The 17,164-nt window shown below is 42.4% G+C and overlaps 1 protein-coding gene across 1 annotated transcript in view; it reads right to left on the bottom strand.

Moving 5' to 3' along the window:
- Positions 1–17,164, bottom strand: part of LOC126146011 (adenylate cyclase type 3) — a 923,811-nt gene that overhangs the window by 229,049 nt on the left and 677,598 nt on the right. The window contains exon 7 of the mRNA XM_049915594.1: positions 7,841–7,979. Within this exon, the coding sequence (XP_049771551.1) occupies positions 7,841–7,979 (139 nt within the window). The remainder of the gene's footprint in view (positions 1–7,840; positions 7,980–17,164) is intronic.

Here is a 17,164-nt window from a genome sequence, read left to right on the forward strand (position 1 = left end):
GATGTTCGAAGTGATGACCATTGCTATCGATGCAGTGCTGCAATCTTCCTATCTTGGATTGAGTGGTATTCCTTATCACAGCGGCACTTCTCTCGCGTATCTTCAGGTGTATTTGGAACGCCTTTATAAACAATGTCTTTTACGAATCCCCACAAGAAAAAATCCAGACGCCTCAAGTATGGCGAACGAGCCGGCCACGATACATATCCTATGCGTCCAGTCCAACGATTTGGGAATTGCCTCTGCAACTCATTTCTAGCCATCAGCGAAATATGTGCCGGACACCCATAGTGTAGTTACCATATTCTGTTCCTTGTTCCTAAAGGTATTTCTTCCAATATCAGACCTAATGTTTCTTGCAGGAATGTGGTGTACATCCTACCATTAAGATTTCCTGCGATGAAACTAGAAAAAAAGCACTCCATCTTCAGGCCACAAGTGGCCCATCGGGACCATCTGACCGGTGTCAACCTAAGCTGAGGATGCAGGTAGGAGGGGCGTGTGGTCAGCACACGCTCTCCCGGTAGTTATGATGATTTTCTTTGACCGGAGCCGCTACTATTCGGTCGAGTATCTCCTCAAGTGGCATCACGAGGCTGAGTGCATTCCGAAAAATGGCAACAGCGCATGGCGGCCCGGATGGTCACCCATCCAAGTGCCGGCATGTCCGACAGCGCTTAACTTCGGTGATCTGACGGGAACCGCTGTATCCACTGCGGCCTATAAATCTGTCCCCCAGAATCCCGCACCGACCACGGTTTTTGGTGTGCAACTTGATGCAGCCAACATGGATTTTCAGTTGCCCAGTAATGAATGTTATGCAAATTAACATTTCCATGGTTCGTGATGTCGCGTCGTCACTAAATAAAATCAAATTAATAAATGTGTCATCCCTCTGAATCTGAAGTTGAACCCATTGGCAGAATTCAATGCGATGCATACAATTCGTACCAGTTAATTCCTGGTGGAGACTATATGGTAAGGATGATATTTATGGTAATGCAGAACACGAACAACACTATTGTGAATCATGCTAGATTCCCTTGCGATTTGACGCGAATAAGACAAGGATCTCGAACCACAATGGAAAGAGTGCCAATTTCAGTTTCCTCGTTAGTAATTTTCCTTTGCCGGATATTCTTCCGATGCGTTAAAGACCCAGTTGTTCTCAATTTATCATACACATATTTAAATGTATAGCGTGTAGGGTGAGTATGTTGAGGATATCTTTCAGCGTATCCGTCTCTATCTCTCACTGAATCTCGTTGGCATTCTCCGTAAATGAGAAGCATATCGACTTGTTCTTCGAAGGAGTACATCATTCACATTCACTTGATTCGAAGATACTAATCTTACCGTTCCTATTAGTGTTGCATTTCGAAACCGTCTAATGGTGTTTACATGTCAATGGCACGTTAAGCGGATACTCCGTATTCGGCGAATATTTACTATTTGCACGTTATCCGAGAGAGAATTGTCAGAGCACGTGCTTCGATAAGTGCCGAAATGATCAGGAATACCACTCAACTGCCTTGTTACCCAATGGTCATCACTTCGAACACCTTCTGTGAATGGACATTCATGCCACCTTTTTGACCCTCGTTGACCTTCAAAGACCTTACTGTTACACATCATTGGATTCATATCGATAGACGCTATCAGAAAATAGGTACCAAACTATAGCATCCCATTTAAGAAAACAAAGTTGACCTTCATATCTCTCACGCGACCCCACCTAGCAACAAAAAACCAACGTCATATTATGGCCCCCGTTGTACCGTGCATCTTTTGTCACACAACTTTTCACCTCCTATTATACTTTCGGAGTTGTTCTTGGCGGGAATAATTAATGACTCGCCCTGTATACAAATGAAATAGCAATTTTGATCTTTCCTAACCGTTTAAGGGCCGACACTGCTTTGAAGAACCATAAATAACATATAAACATTATACATAATTATTATACACTCTACATAAGCGACTAGCGCGGAACGCGATACCAGGTGTAGGTTGTATACCTAACACCTTCTAGGGTCAATAAAAACTGGATTTTCAATATTTCACGTAATTATTGACCGAATTGAAAAATCTAAAATTTTCTTATGACATACCCATTAATAGGTACATTCTTTTTAACACAGTAATACAAGTTTTACAGTTAAAAACTGTGCGTTTGTCTTGAGACATCGTAACTGACGTCATGAAAACATTCGGACTTTATTAATCCACTATTTGAGAAGGAGAACACTTAGTGAATTCCAACAAACCTTACACATAATGTCAACCTTTGCAAAATATTTTTTCGTTGACGAAACACCCACAAAATGATGAAATGGAAAGTATATCGCCTACTACACTTTTGCTATTCATCCATTAAAACTGCAGTACAAGGCAAGACGTTTAAATTTATTACGTCTTTACTACCGACTTTATTTTCAACAATCCTTGTAGGTAGTATCTACGTATATCACTGTATGCACCGGCAAAGTTATATCATTGTAGAAATATTTTTGGAGATATGGCGTTATAAACATAGGGATCAGTGCAAAACTAGCTTTTTTCTTAAAATGGAGTGCAAATTATCCAGACTATATTCATCCAGTGGGGAGGAGGAGATTAGTGTTTCACGTCCCGTCGACAACGAGGTCATTAGAGACGGAGCACAAGCTCTGATTAGGGAAGGATGGTTAAGGAAATCGGATGTGCCCTTCGACAGGAATAATCCCGGCATTTGCCTGAAGCGATTTAGGGAAATTGCGGAGAACCTAAATAAGGTTGGCAGGACGCGAGTTGGAACCGTCGACCTTCCGAATGCGAGCCCAAGTGCACTAACCACTGTAGCACCTCGCTCGGCGGTGACGCCTAGTGACTTCCAACAAACTTTGAGCATAATTTCAAACCTTTTTAGAACTTTTCTCGTTTACATGCTTGACGTCAAATATTTAACACATTAACTCATTTGTAAAGTAATCAGACATTTGAAGCTCTTTTATAGAGAGGCGTTCGATTCCTTAACGAATCGAGGGTTTACTGGTTGACACCATCAGTTTTCATTGAATCAGGTGTGTGTCACTATAAACTAATAGGACCAATTACGGTATGTAGATGGGTACTGAAACGATCGACGTACGATGACATTATGTTCATAATTGCAATCCCCGTTACGTTGAACTTCAATATAGACCATGTGCACCCAAATTGTTAATTATTGTTGAATTCTGTCATTTAGCATCCTTCTATACTGATGGTATCATATCGGATTTTTATGACATCTCTCTAAATAACAATTCTATTCTAAAAGTGGATTGCGTAGTAATCTGACCAGAAATCTCCCGCTACACCATGCGCTCTGACGGCGTGGAACACGAAACTGCTTCGAGGTACTAAGTATGGAATTAGAAAAAAAGTGCGGTAGCAGTTTTAAATGATTACACTATTCTTATAAATCCATTGGAAACCTTTACTGACAATCCGTTGTGCGTTGTAACAGAACTAGGACACTGTCAGTTTGCACTCCTGTTTGCATCACAACTGAAAAATGTTACTGTTACGGCAGTATCGGGTTGTCTATGCTGAATGGATACTCACCCCGCGTTCGGCAGACAGAGCTACCATATCCGGATACAGCTTTTCCGGAATACGACGTGCAGTCAACAAACCCATGACATTACCGTATACGTTGTACATTTAGCGAATTATCTGCGGAACTGTAATCGAGATACAGTTCGAATCCTCCTCTGTGAATGCCTCGTCTCTATGTGAAATCGAAGTTCTTTCGCGCTATAAATATAAATGTGTCGTCGAATGATTTCCTTAAAGGCGTAAAGTAGAGGAGAGAAACAAGGGGTTCTGGAACTGTTGTAACGTTACCGATATGCGAAGTGTTTCGTGCTGAAGTAGAGCAGGAAAACGATATGTCTTACTTCTAGAGAACTCTTTATTGTTTCGAAAAGTAGCAAAACTTTCATTCCCTTCCGCAAATAATCCTCTTAATTTATCTAGGTTAGGAGTATGTGAAGAGAATTTGTTTTAGAAGCGTCGCAGACTTTCTGCATTTTTATTCTATTGAATACTTGAAGTGCGTTACAGGAGCACCGCACAGTGAAATTCTTATTCTACGCCGTACAAAAGCATGTTCACCGTGTGTCAAATGTATCACAGTTTTAATCGGAACAGTAAAATCCTTTAGGTCCACCTCGCTAGCTGCCCGGTCAGCGAGACGGATTGCTAAACGGAGGGGTCCGGATTAGAGACATATAAAATTTTTAACGACCAAGTGAGGTGGCGCAGTGGTTAAGAGGAAATGACACCATTGATTTCCTCCATCATTCTTGTACACTGTCATTGTGAATGAATAAAAGAATTTACAGAGTTTTGTTATAAGGGTTATGAAAACACACGACAATTTCCACATGTGTCCACAGATGGACAGACGTAGAGCATGGTGTGGTCGTACTCCTGACTAGGAAGGAAAATTGTCGAAGAGTGAGGTATCAGAACATGTCGCCACAGCATGTGGTACATTTTGTAGTACCACATGGAAGGTAGCATTCGGCATTGTTCGAGGTTGTTTGACAGGATGGGACACTCCTGATCCGATTAGTAAATGCGAGGGTAGTAACAAGCAGTGGGTATTCTGATCGTTTGTTATCAGTTTCTGGGTTGAAGATTGCGTAACAAACGAAGGTTGTTGAATTATGTTTATGTGGATTTTTTCTTTTTTTTTCTCTATAACTGTGCGTATTCGGCAAACACCTTCGCATGCTACCACTATCTGATCCCCAGTTACTTATTACATTCGCGAATGATGCATGGGGACAATTATTGTCGGTAAATCTCTGTGTTATCTCTAATTTCACATATTTTCTCGTTGCAGTCATTTCCGAGATGTCTGTGGGAGGAAGTAATGCGTTGACCGACTTTTCCCGGAACGTAGTCCCTCGGAATTCCAACAGCAAACCTCCCATGATGTACAACACTTTTCTTCTAGCGTCTGACACTGGAGTTTGTTGAGCATCTCTGTAACGCTGTCGCGCCGACTGAACAATCCCGTGTCAAAACACGCCGCACTTCGTTGGATCCTCTCCATCTCTTCTATCAGTCTTATGTGGTAACGGTCCCATATTGATGAACAACGCTCAAGAATCGTCGGACAAGTGTTTTGTGAGCCACTTCTTCCGTGGATGAGCTACATTTTCTTAAGACACTATCTATGAATATAGTTTTGGCATCTGCTTTTCCTGCTATTTGTTTTATGTTACTATTCAATTACAGGTTGCAGTTTATTTCTACTACGTATGCGCTATGTGATACATCTATTTACGCTCAGTGTAAACTGCCAGAGCCTGCACCATCGATCTGTAGCTCATTTCGCAAGTCTATACCGTTTTCTGGCGCTGCTGCTTTCGTAAAGACAACCACATCATCTGCGAACGGTCTTAAAGAGCTTCTGACGCTATCCACCAGATCCTATATATATACTGCAAAACATTAGTAACGTGCCTATCACATTTCCTTGGCGTCCTCCGGAAATTATCTTTAAGTATGTGGATTTGGTTCCGTTAAAAGCGGCATGTTCTGTCTGAACGCAGACATAAATCTGGTGAGACACTCGGTAAGTTCGTATTTTTTTCACCAAACTAAAGTGCAGAACTGTATCCAATTTGTTCGCAAAATCGAAGAACACGGCGTCAAGCTGAGCATCGATCTCTACGGCGCTCTGCATCTCGTGGACGAAGAGAGCGAGCTGAGTTTCGCAACATGTGTAGAATCTGCTGCTAAAACTTTGTTTGATACATCCTATACACGCAAAATCTACAGTTAGTGAGTGATGAGAAATGGAAGCAGTCTGCGTATGTATCATCGATGCCGCCAACTGGCACCTTCTCTGGTTGTATGTTTAACTGCAATTGTTGTACTTAACTAAGCACAAGTCGAGTAAAATTTCTCTTTAGTATCTCCAGTCTAGACAGCAAACGGCTTAAAGATAAATGACTGTGATTTTATTAATGATGCATATGAGGTCGTGTTAGTCAAAAGTGTAGGCTCAACCACCAGTCACAGTGCAAAAGCGCAAGAAGTGACGCGTTTCTGAGGAGAAAGCGTTCATTGACAGACTTGTTGTACAAGAATTTTGTGAAAGTTTTAGAGAGATAGACGTAAATAAAAGTATTAAAAAGCCCTGTTCAATCCCTTGTAACCGTTCCTTCCTAAAATGTTCTACGACATAATTCGTGCAGTCGGTGAAACAAAGTAAAGTGAAACTTCCTGGCAGATTGAAACTGTGTGCCCGACCGAGACTCGAACTCGGGACCTTTGCCTTTCGCGGCCAAGTGCTCTACCATCTGAGCTACCGAAGCACGACTCACGCCCGGTACTCACAGCTTTACTTCTGCCAGTATCTCGTCTCCTACCTAAGCCATGTCTCCGCTAAATCCTTTCTTTCAAGAGTGCTAGTTCTGCAAGGTTCGCAGGAGAGCTTCTGTAAAGTTTGGAAGGTAGGAGACGAGATACTGGCAGAAGTAAAGCTGTGAGTACCGGGCGTGAGTCGTGCTTCGGTAGCGCAGATGGTAGAGCACTTGCCCGCGAAAGGCAAAGGTCCCGAGTTCGAGTCTCGGTCGGGCACACAGTTTTAATCTGCCAGGAAGTTTCATATCAGCGCACACTCCGCTGCAGAGTGAAAATCTCATTCTGGAAAGTAAAGTGGATTGGTATATGCAGCCTTTGAATATAAAAAGCGTCACGGCAGCAGCTATTCACGTGGAACGCCCATATACCTCAAGGAAAGACCGATCCGGATATTGGCACATACGTAATGAGACTGAGAACTTCGAGTACGTAATTAATAAATGAAAGTCATCCCTCTTGAGGTGCCCAGTAGTTCCAACCTTGTCATGCACTGAATGTCATAATCTACACGAGATGTTTGTTCTTTCGGACAGTCCGAAAGAACAAACACCACACTAACATTCTATGTAACGCGAAGATGGCCAATGATCTCTTCAGTGCATTTGGATACCAGGCTCAAAACCTTACGTGAAACGGCGAAACGCCACGAATAATGAGGAGAATGGGGAAAGGGCACTACATTAGTAGTCTGCGGACAAGTTGAGAATTTGGGTCTGACGGTAAGCGTGGTAGGGTACTTCCTGCTGCTACGATGGTCAATGCGTCCGGATGGAGCAGTGGTCAGCACATCTACCTAGTAAGCGGGAGACCTGGGTTCGTATCCTGGTGTCTGGTGTGGCACAAACGATCAACTTCTCCCGCAGATTTAAATCAATACCCGTTCGAATCCAGTGTCTGCAGTTCCTTTATCTCTTCCGATGGCTGTTCTTTTTCACACACGCACACCCACCCACCCACCCACCCACCCACACACATACATACATACACACATATATATATATATATATATATATATATATATATATATATATATATATATGTGTGTGTGTGTGTGTGTGTGTGTGTGTGTGTGTGTGTGTGTGTATGTATGTGTGTGTGTGTGTGTGTGTGTGTGTGTGTGTGTGTATGTGTGTGTACTGTACTTGATACTTGATCTCCTATACAGTTGTACACATCGTTTGGGAACTACCTATGATCAAATTTCAATTCACAGGATAAACGTGTATCCGGATAATTATTTTGTTTTCCGTTATGCCAGAATCCGTCTTATTGTAGCAAAAGTTTTAATATAACATGTGAGTGGCGAAATTTTGTTATTTGTGGAAACCAAACCGCCAAGGGATCTGTGAAACTGCAGGGGAGAGAGGTGCAGTAACAAACGCGAGCACGAGGGTCTCTAGAGCGGGTGCAGCGTGCGCGCGCGGCCACCCACCGGCTTGAGCGTGCGGACGATGAAGAAGGTGCGGATGCCCGCCATGCGCAGCATCTCCTCGCGCTTCTCGCCCAGCGCCGGCTCCACCTCGAACTCCCCGTTCAGGAAGCCCAGCGTCTTCTCCGAGATGTGCACCCGCCTGCAACAACAGGTGCAAGAAGCTCTCTGTGACTACTAATATCCTGATACTGCGTAAAAAAAAAAGCTACGGAAACTTACATAAAGCTCGGAGTATGAATACACAGTCGCAAAAAATTGCAACACCTACAAGAATTGTGTTCAGTGCCACCTCGGTGTTATATGTGCATACTGAGGGGATGTCGTCTTAATGGTTCATTTGTCACGGTCACCGTCGATCAGACGGCGCTCTGGAGGCTTGTCTGTGCACCCTACGTTTTGACGCTACAGGCAGTAACTGTACTTAGTTTAGAGCTGAAAACTGTTTGCAGCATTCTTTCTACGATACAATCGTGCCTCATTGGCGAGTACATACTCATGTTGAACAACTTCAGCCATTTGCACTGACCTGCACTGTGGGCCGGCGGGATGCTGGATGGACGTACAGTCGGTTGCTGTACTTGTTGAACACAGTGCGTCGGTGGTGTTTCTCTGATTGCAACAGCGATCTGTTAAATATTCGCACACCCGTAGACGAGATTCCGGACTTCCGCGCATGTGAAGGGTGTCAACGGATTGTGCGACCACGTGCTGCAATAGCTGTGTCACCAGTGACCATTGAAACCGTCTGCTTGCAGGAGGACTCTGATCAGGTTTTCTCTGGTCGGGTTATAGCTGACACAACCACACCACCAACCATGAGTATCTGGTATCTTGAGAGAGCCGGCTGGAGAGTGGAATGGCGCCCTCTTATCAGTGAAGAGAGTACGTCCTGCGTGTGTGTGAGTCACTGACGTACACGTGTACAGAGTAGACCTGGTGAGGGTGGCCCATTCTGGAGCCCATTCACCTAGGTTACACAGGTCCCATCCCAGGCTTCATAATGTGGTGGCCCATCAGTTTCAACAAATACTGAATTTTTGTCCTTTTGCAGGGTAAAGTAATCAGCGCTCGCTACAAAACACAGATAGTTATCCTCTCGCCATTGGCATTTCTTTGACAGGAAGGTGATGTGATTTGTGCTTTTTCAACAGGAGTATACACGTCCACATACGGCTGTTGTTACGGAACGTGCTCTTCGTGGTGTAAAAAACTGCCCTTGTCAGCAACATCGCCTGATCTCCCGGTAATAGAACGCGTAAGCGACATGTTGAAATGGGGATTTACTCGTTCTCCAGAGCTTGCAACAACCATTGCGAATCTGAAACAAAAGGCTCAAGACGATTAGGAAAATCTGTCGCAGGGTGCCATTCGGCGGCCTGTGAGAACATGCGCCTTCATTGCTGCCAGTGGGGTACACTGCGTAATGACGGGACTTTTTGGATACCCTTTGATGTGACATGTGTACAAGATTTGATATGCAGGACATCCGAACTGAATGGCACGATTAATTAATTGAAAGATATCCGCTTGAGCTATATTAATGATTTACCTAAACCACGACCGGTTTCGGGATGTTAAAATTACATCTTCATGTGTATAAATGTTTCTTTGTTAGACATCCATAACACGTAGTCGGGCCAGACAGTGCAAGGGCTGGAAACTGTTGAATGTTACGCAGAAACTCTCCGTCGTCGGCCAGCGACACGCTATCAGCACCAGTCACAACTGCGTGGAAGGTCACGCAGGGTGTCTGGAGGCACTATTGCTGACTGGCGCGACCGCTTGTTTTTCATGTCTAAATAGAAAAAATATATACACTTCAAGATAGGATTTTAACATTCAGAAACCGGTCTTGGTTTGAACAAGTCATTAGCATATCTGAAGCGGATCTCTTTATATTAATTACTGTGAGCCGGCCGATGTAGCCGAGTGGTTCTGGGCGCATCAGTTTGGAACCGCGCGATCGCTACGGTCGCAGGTTCGAATTCTGCCTCCGGCATGGATGTGTGTGATGTCCTTAGGTTAGTTAGGTTTTAGTAGTTCTAAGTTCTAGCGGACTGATGATGACCTCAGATGTTTAGTCCCATAGTGCACAGAGCCAATTACTGTGTCATGTGAGTTTCATTTGGTCTGAATTAATTGCCGTACACCCTTACAATGATGAAATACCTGTCACATCACATGTCAGAAAATGACCTTGTCCTTTAGGCTGTCGAATTTCTTTACGGCAGTGTAATTGAACATGTTACTTACAGGAAAGAAAGATCTGATACACACAAGAAAAGAAAAAAAAATGCGGAAAAATTTCACACTACAGTGTAGAACATGACTAAAAAAATTCGTGCAATCCAAACCTACATTACTCACCTATTTTACTGTATTTCACACCCTAACGTTCAATTTATTCATTTAATTTTATTCCAGCGGCTTACTTGTAAGTAAAATATATTCTTCTTTCGCGTTCAACGAATCTAATGAATAGAATGTCTTGTGACTCTTTAACCGGAGTATCACAACCAATTATATGGACTGAAATGTCAACCGCGGTTCTGTGAACCCATTTCAGGCATTCACTAGATTTGGAAAAAAGTTCTTACCTTCTAAGTTTCCGAGACAATTATAAAATTAAGGCTTAAATACTTATTTATGTTTCCGAAACTGCTTCTTCGAAAATGCTAACAGCATAATTCTTATTGTCGGCTACTCAAAATGTAAACAAAGAAATAACTGAACATGGATTTGACAAGCAACTCAAGACACTCCCTGGAGAGAAGAGCACTGAACCTGATCGATACACGTAAGATTATATATTCACTAGGCGGAAAATGTGAATGCTCCTTATGGATCTGTCGATCGTAGGTTGATGGAATAGCAAATCTTACCCTGTGGTTGAGAAAGGGGGCTCGTCTATCCACGTTTTAAAAATGTCGTAGAATGATTCCAAAAACCATAATTCTGTTTAACTGACACCAGATTGTTGTAGAGTTATGCAACGTATATGATAAAAGTTTTTAGAGACCTAAATCAACTCGGGTTCTACCAGTACCGGTCCAGTGAATCTTAACTTGTTCTGATCATTCACGAAAATCCTACAGATGGATTGGTTGAATCGACTGATATCGAACATCAAATGTGACGTAAAGTTGTGAAGTAAAACTGTTGTAGCGTTTGGAACTGGGATAAAACGAAACGCTGATTATTTATTCTGCTCATACAATTTATTTATTTATTTATTGTAGACAGATCTGTAGCGTAGGTCGAGATCTCATTTGGATTTCAAGCTGATTGTTTATGAGTTGGTGAAGGAACAGTTGCTTGATAAATTTTGTATTTTGCTTCTGGACCAAAAGTCACTCTAAAGGCAGCCGTAAGAAGAGGAGAAATGCCACAGACTCTCAGTGGTTCTGCTGCACACAGATTTTACTATCCATAAATGTTCAATGCAACTTCTTTGCATCATAAAAATAGTCCACAGCAAGTTTTCACTTGTCGCCTGAAACTTACTGTTGTTTGTAGGCTTAAAGCCGGTTATACTGTTTTGTTGAATGCAGTTTACGTTGCTCTTAGATCCCTCCAAATACATTTACATAGTCACTCCGAAATTAACCTGTAATGACCCATTTCACATTCAGCTATTGTGTTCTTCGTTTGTTTTATCAGGTCTCTCAGACGACGCTTTCTTGTCGTCTAGTTATACAGGGACCAACGTGTAAGCGCTTGGGAAAAAGAAGCGTTAGAGTGACTTTATTTTATGTCAAAGTCAGCAAAATCTTTCCTCTCTGCTCCCTTTTTTGAGTAATTTTGCACAGTACGAATGAATAGATGAACGATTTTGAATGTAACGTAGAGAATCAGAGAGAGTCCTCCACACTAGTTTCCCTCACCATAGGAAACACCGTTAGAGGTTGGACACAGCAGAGACCCGTCGTTGACCGGCAGTCGGGACACGCGCTTTCTCCTGCCGTGCTATAAGTAAGCTGTGCTTTTACTCGTAACGTGGGCTGAGGTAATTACGGATCTTATTTCCGAAGAACAGTTGTTATATTTTGTTAGGGATCATGTTCATTCACTAAAGGTATGCGGCAGGAAAAATTTTCGCTTAAATTACCAAATTATTTCATTGATACTCAATTGTGATGAGTGAACTTATAACAGTGCTTTGTGTCTTGACATGATTTGACCACGTGTTTTCAACACAGTCGTTAGTTAGTCTTAAACTGTTTCCCCTAAGTTTAACAGTGTATCTCGCTAGGCGAAAGGTAAAACGAGCAGAGTAGTTGATCTTGTAATTTTCGTATCTCAGTGAGAACCACGATACGCGAGTGGCAAACTCACGCATAGTGCTCTAATAATGTAAAATCGTGCAAGATGGAGAGTAGTCAGTAAATCTATCGTCTTCAGAGAATGTCTTGTAATGTTCCTACGTGTCTCAAGTTGAAGTTGTCGTGGTTTTATAGTGATTTCCTTTTTTGAACTGAACTCGTCCTCTGTGTAAGGCCGACCTTTGTGGCCGTACGGTTCTAGGCGCTTCAGTCCGGAACCGTGATGCTGCTACGGTGGCAGGTTCAAATCCTGCCTCGGGATGGATGTCTGTGATGTCCTTAGGTTAGTTATGTTTAAGTAGTTCTAATTCTAGGGGACTGATGACCTCAGATGTTAAGTCCCATAGTGCTTAGACCCATTTTGAACCTTTGTGTAAGCATTCAAGAATACGATGTCAAATCAGTAGTGTACTAGTGAAGAATAGCTGCACCCATAGCACAAAGAATTTCGAGGAAACTGAATCCCATATACATATGCGGAAACTTTGACGAATGAGGATTTTTAGATTTTATCATAATTTTTCTGTCTTATCCTAAACTTGACTATCGATCTTTAATCCCCTCCCCGCTCCGAAATGCAGTGTTAAATAATTACGTTCTCGGAAACTTTCGAAGTCTGTACCCCAGTCGTGTTACGAGGTAATCATGCTGACATTCGGAATCTTCCCTCTCTCTCTCTCTCGACATCAGTCTTCGGACTGGTTTGATGCGGTCCGCCACCAATTCCTCTCCGGCGTATCCTGTTCATTTGAGAGTAGCACTTGGACACTACGTCCTCAATTATTTGTCAGTTGTACTCTAATTTCTATCTTCCTCCACAGTGTTTGCCCTATAGAACTGCCCCTAATGCCATGGAGGCTATTCCCTTATATCTTAACACATGTCCTATCAACCGGTCTTTTCTTTTTGTTAATGTTTTGCATACGTTCCTATTTTCGCCGATTCTGTAGACAATCTCCTCATTCCTTATTAGTCCAGCTGGTTTTCAACATCGATCTGTAGCACCACATCACAAACACTTCTATTCCCTTCCGTTTCTGTTATCCCACAGTCCATGATTCATTACTCGTCATTCCTCAGTATTTTATTAACCAACTTCGTTCCACACTAATTCTTCCGGATGACTCTCTTAAAATTCAGTCTCATATTCATCATTACTAAATTGTGATCTGAGTTTGTAGCTACTCATTGGTACTGCTTACAGTGCAGTACTTCTGATTTTGGAATTCTGTGTGACAATGACGTAAACCAGCCGGAATCTTCCCGTGTCCCTTGTTCTTTTGAAATTACAGATACATTTCCTCCCCAGTGATTCTTAACAAAGTATTACCAGCTGAAATTTATTGCAGAGCTCAGTTATCCTTTCTCCTGTCTCTTTCCTACTGCTTTCTCCATATTTCCCCGTAACCCTTTCTTCTACTCCTTTCCCCACAATCGCGTTTCAGTCCCCCGTGATTATTAGATTTTATTCTGCCCTCACTTACTGAATTACCCGTTCAGTATCCTAATATACTTTATCTCTTCGCCTTCTGCTTGCAATTTCTGCATGTATACCTGAAACATCATTTTGCCATTTGTTTGGTGTCGAATCCGATGAGAAGAATCCTTTCGCTGATCTGTACACAATAGCTCACTCTCTGCCACATTTAACAATTCATATCAAATCCTATTCCCACTATGCCATTTTTGCTGCTATTGTTATTACCCTATATTCGTCTGACCGGAAATTTTTGTCTTATTTCCGTTTACCCCTTCTGATAACCAGTATTTCTACATTGAGCCTCATTATGTTGTTTTTCAGATTTTCTAGCTTCCCCACTACGTTCAGACTCCTGACATTCCATGCTCCGACTCATAGAACGTTATCCTTCCGTTTATTGTTCCATCTTCTTCTCGTGGTCGCCTGCCCGTCGCCAGTCCTCTTCTGGTTATCCGAATAGGGGCCTTGTCCTGAATCTTTTCCCAACGGAGAGATCATCAAGCCACTTTTTCAACTGCAGGCCACGTGTTCTTTGGTTGCACATTCATTAATGCAGTTGCTTCCATTACCTTCTGTAAACTCTAGCCGTTGATCATTGCTGATTCTTTCGCCTTTTAGGGGAATTTATCACTCCAAGGGCAAGAGAGTGCCCTGAAGGTCTGTCCGATATCCTCCGTCCACTTTAACAAGGCGGTTGTTAGGCAGGACTTGGGTGACTTCTTATGCCGGAAGTCTTCGGCCGTAATTACTCATCATTTTTATTCAAAAATTAAGCTGTGACTAGATTTAGGGGACACATGACGTGGTCTTCATTAGCAGCAGAAAACGCTACAGCTAGACTACCGGATTTTATTCCTGAAATTCGTGTATTTTAATGGCCCTATCTCGATCATTCATTTGTAAAATTTTTGAATTGTCTTGTGGAGAGGCTGTTTTCTGTTGATGTAACAAATAGCCACTTTAGTCACACGTAATCTCCTTCTTACTTTCGTCCTTTACACCTGCCGCCTTTCGTTTCCTTTAGACTACCTCTCAGAAGATTTGAACCTCAGACTGTTTCCCAGGAACATCTATGAAGATGTATGTGGTTAAATGTGTACTTCGTCGTAGCGAAACGAAAGCGTTGTCCTTTGCGTGATTCAAAATATATTATTAATGTTTCTGGACTTAATAAAGAAAGTTACTTGTGGTTTCCCACACCTCTAGTTCTATTTGCGAATTCCTCGAGAGAAACTGTTATTCGAATCCCGTTTGTGCTCATGATTTCTGTAATTTGACTCTTGTCTACATTGCACGGGACGAAAGAAGTGGGAAATAATAAATGTACAGTTATACACATATAACATATGTTAATATAAAATTGTAACAGTCTCGCCTCTACTTTGTAATCCGATACCTCCCGATCGTTCCCCCAAGACCAGGGCGGGGAAGCGGGAGCCCGCGTGCCATACTGCCAATGCTGACACTATGGTGTCAGCGCTGTCCCGCGACGCTACACAGCTACCAGTCAGTATCCTCAAATCAAATCCCGGTAAGTTTGCCTGTTGCAAGCTTTTGTAAGGCTACTCGCTCTCTCTGCTGCTGGCCACGATATGTGACAGACACATCCTAAAACCTGACCTCCTCATATGAGAATTATGCCTTTCAGCAAGCCTCCCCCTATGTAGCGCCCATGTGGCTCTGCCTTAATAAACAACCTGTGCATTAGATATGCATTCCCATTAATCTTAAACCCTCCTGCTGTACTGACTCCCACTGCCTAGCTTGGTCTCTCTGTGTGGGAGTTCTTAAGGTTCAGAAAATGGCTCTTCGCGATGTGCAGCTCCTTTCCGGTAGAGTCTCGCATAGGAGCACTTGCATTTCCTGTGATGCCTCGTAATGAAAAAACAGTCGTGTTCTGAAGTGCGCAACTCTGCTTTTATTCCTCTGAACCTATGTTTATACAACTTGATGAGGTCCGAGGCAACAAATACTCATGTACTGGTCGAATCGGGGATTTGCAGGTCATCTTCTTAGTTGATGAATTGCACTTCCTATAGATTCTTACAACGAAGCTCAATCTGATATTGCTTTCTCCTTGCCTAGATTTATGTGATCCCTTCATTATAAATCGTCCCGTGCAGCTACTCCAAACATTTTACAGTCGTGATTCATAGCCAATCGTATGCTCAAACGATCACAAGGGTATTCGACTGTTAACACGCAATAAATTCTGTGTGGTGATGTTGAATATCAGCTACCAGATTTTGAAACAAATGATGATCATCCTCAAGTCTTCATATATTTAGCAACAATTTTCTTCCAATAGGACCACCAAATATACAAATAAGTCTTGTTTAAATATCTTCAGAGAGCACAAAACAGTCATTTAGGTCGCTGTTATAGATTGTGAACAACAATTGACTCATAATAGGTCATTGAGGTTCATCCATATACTTCTTTAGATTCTTCTGGTGTTTCCCATTAATAACGACGAACTACGTAATCTTCTTCCGCATACCTGTTCCTAGATTTCGCAAGGACATGTTCTGTTTACTAGGTGGGATATACTGAACGTCCCTCCCCCAGTAACATTCAACTATAGTTTTCACGAGAAGTATCATGGTGCAGTTGCTTCTCACAATATTTATTGATCGCTCAGACAAGTGAATAGTATATATGCTTCGTTGTTTCAAAGACTACTGATTCTCAGTACGAAATCCGCGGTTTCAATCACAAATAAATAGCTTACTTTACCTACGGAAACACTGGTCACAGAGCGAAAAGCATGTAGAGAGCCTAGTAGCTATCTTATATACCTAATCCTTCACTACATGCAATGTACTCACTGTGGAGAGCTCACAACTAGGCCATGATCACAATAATGTGACTGATAAAACCTCCGAAAAATCATAAAAGGTGGATTTCATTACTAGTTTTGGATGGAATAAAATGTAGTCAATAAATATCAACTAATGAAATGAATAAATAATTATTCTGAAACGAATCAAAAGAAATAACAAGAAATACAAAAGTAATAAGTAACATCATAAGTAATATACTTCGAGCCGGTAGGTAGCTCCTCAGGAAAAATCTTACTATTGTTAAAGGAATGAATGATGTTCCGAATCAGACAAGACCGCGTAAACGCCGGCCGCAGTGGCCGTGCGGTTCTGGCGCTGCAGTCTGGAACCGCGGGACTGCTACGGTCGCAGGTTCGAATCATGCCTCGGGCATGGGTGTGTGTGATGTCCTTAGGTTAGTTAGGTTTAAGTAGTTCTAAGTTCTAGGGGACTTATGACCTATGATGTTGACTCCCATAGTGCTCAGAGCCATTTTTCAACCGCGTAAACTAAGCTCTGTATTTAACGGTAGTAGCGATCTTTTTCTATAAGATCAAAACAACTTCAGCCATGAAGTATGAAACCCTAAATCTACATCTACACCAATACTCTGCAAGTCTCCTGATGGAGTCTGGCGAAGCGTACTTCTGATACCACTATCTGATCTCCGTTTCCCTCTTGCTTTCGTGAGTGGTGCGTG

This window comes from Schistocerca cancellata, chromosome 2, assembly GCF_023864275.1.
Source record: "Schistocerca cancellata isolate TAMUIC-IGC-003103 chromosome 2, iqSchCanc2.1, whole genome shotgun sequence".
NCBI lineage: Eukaryota > Metazoa > Arthropoda > Insecta > Orthoptera > Acrididae > Schistocerca > Schistocerca cancellata.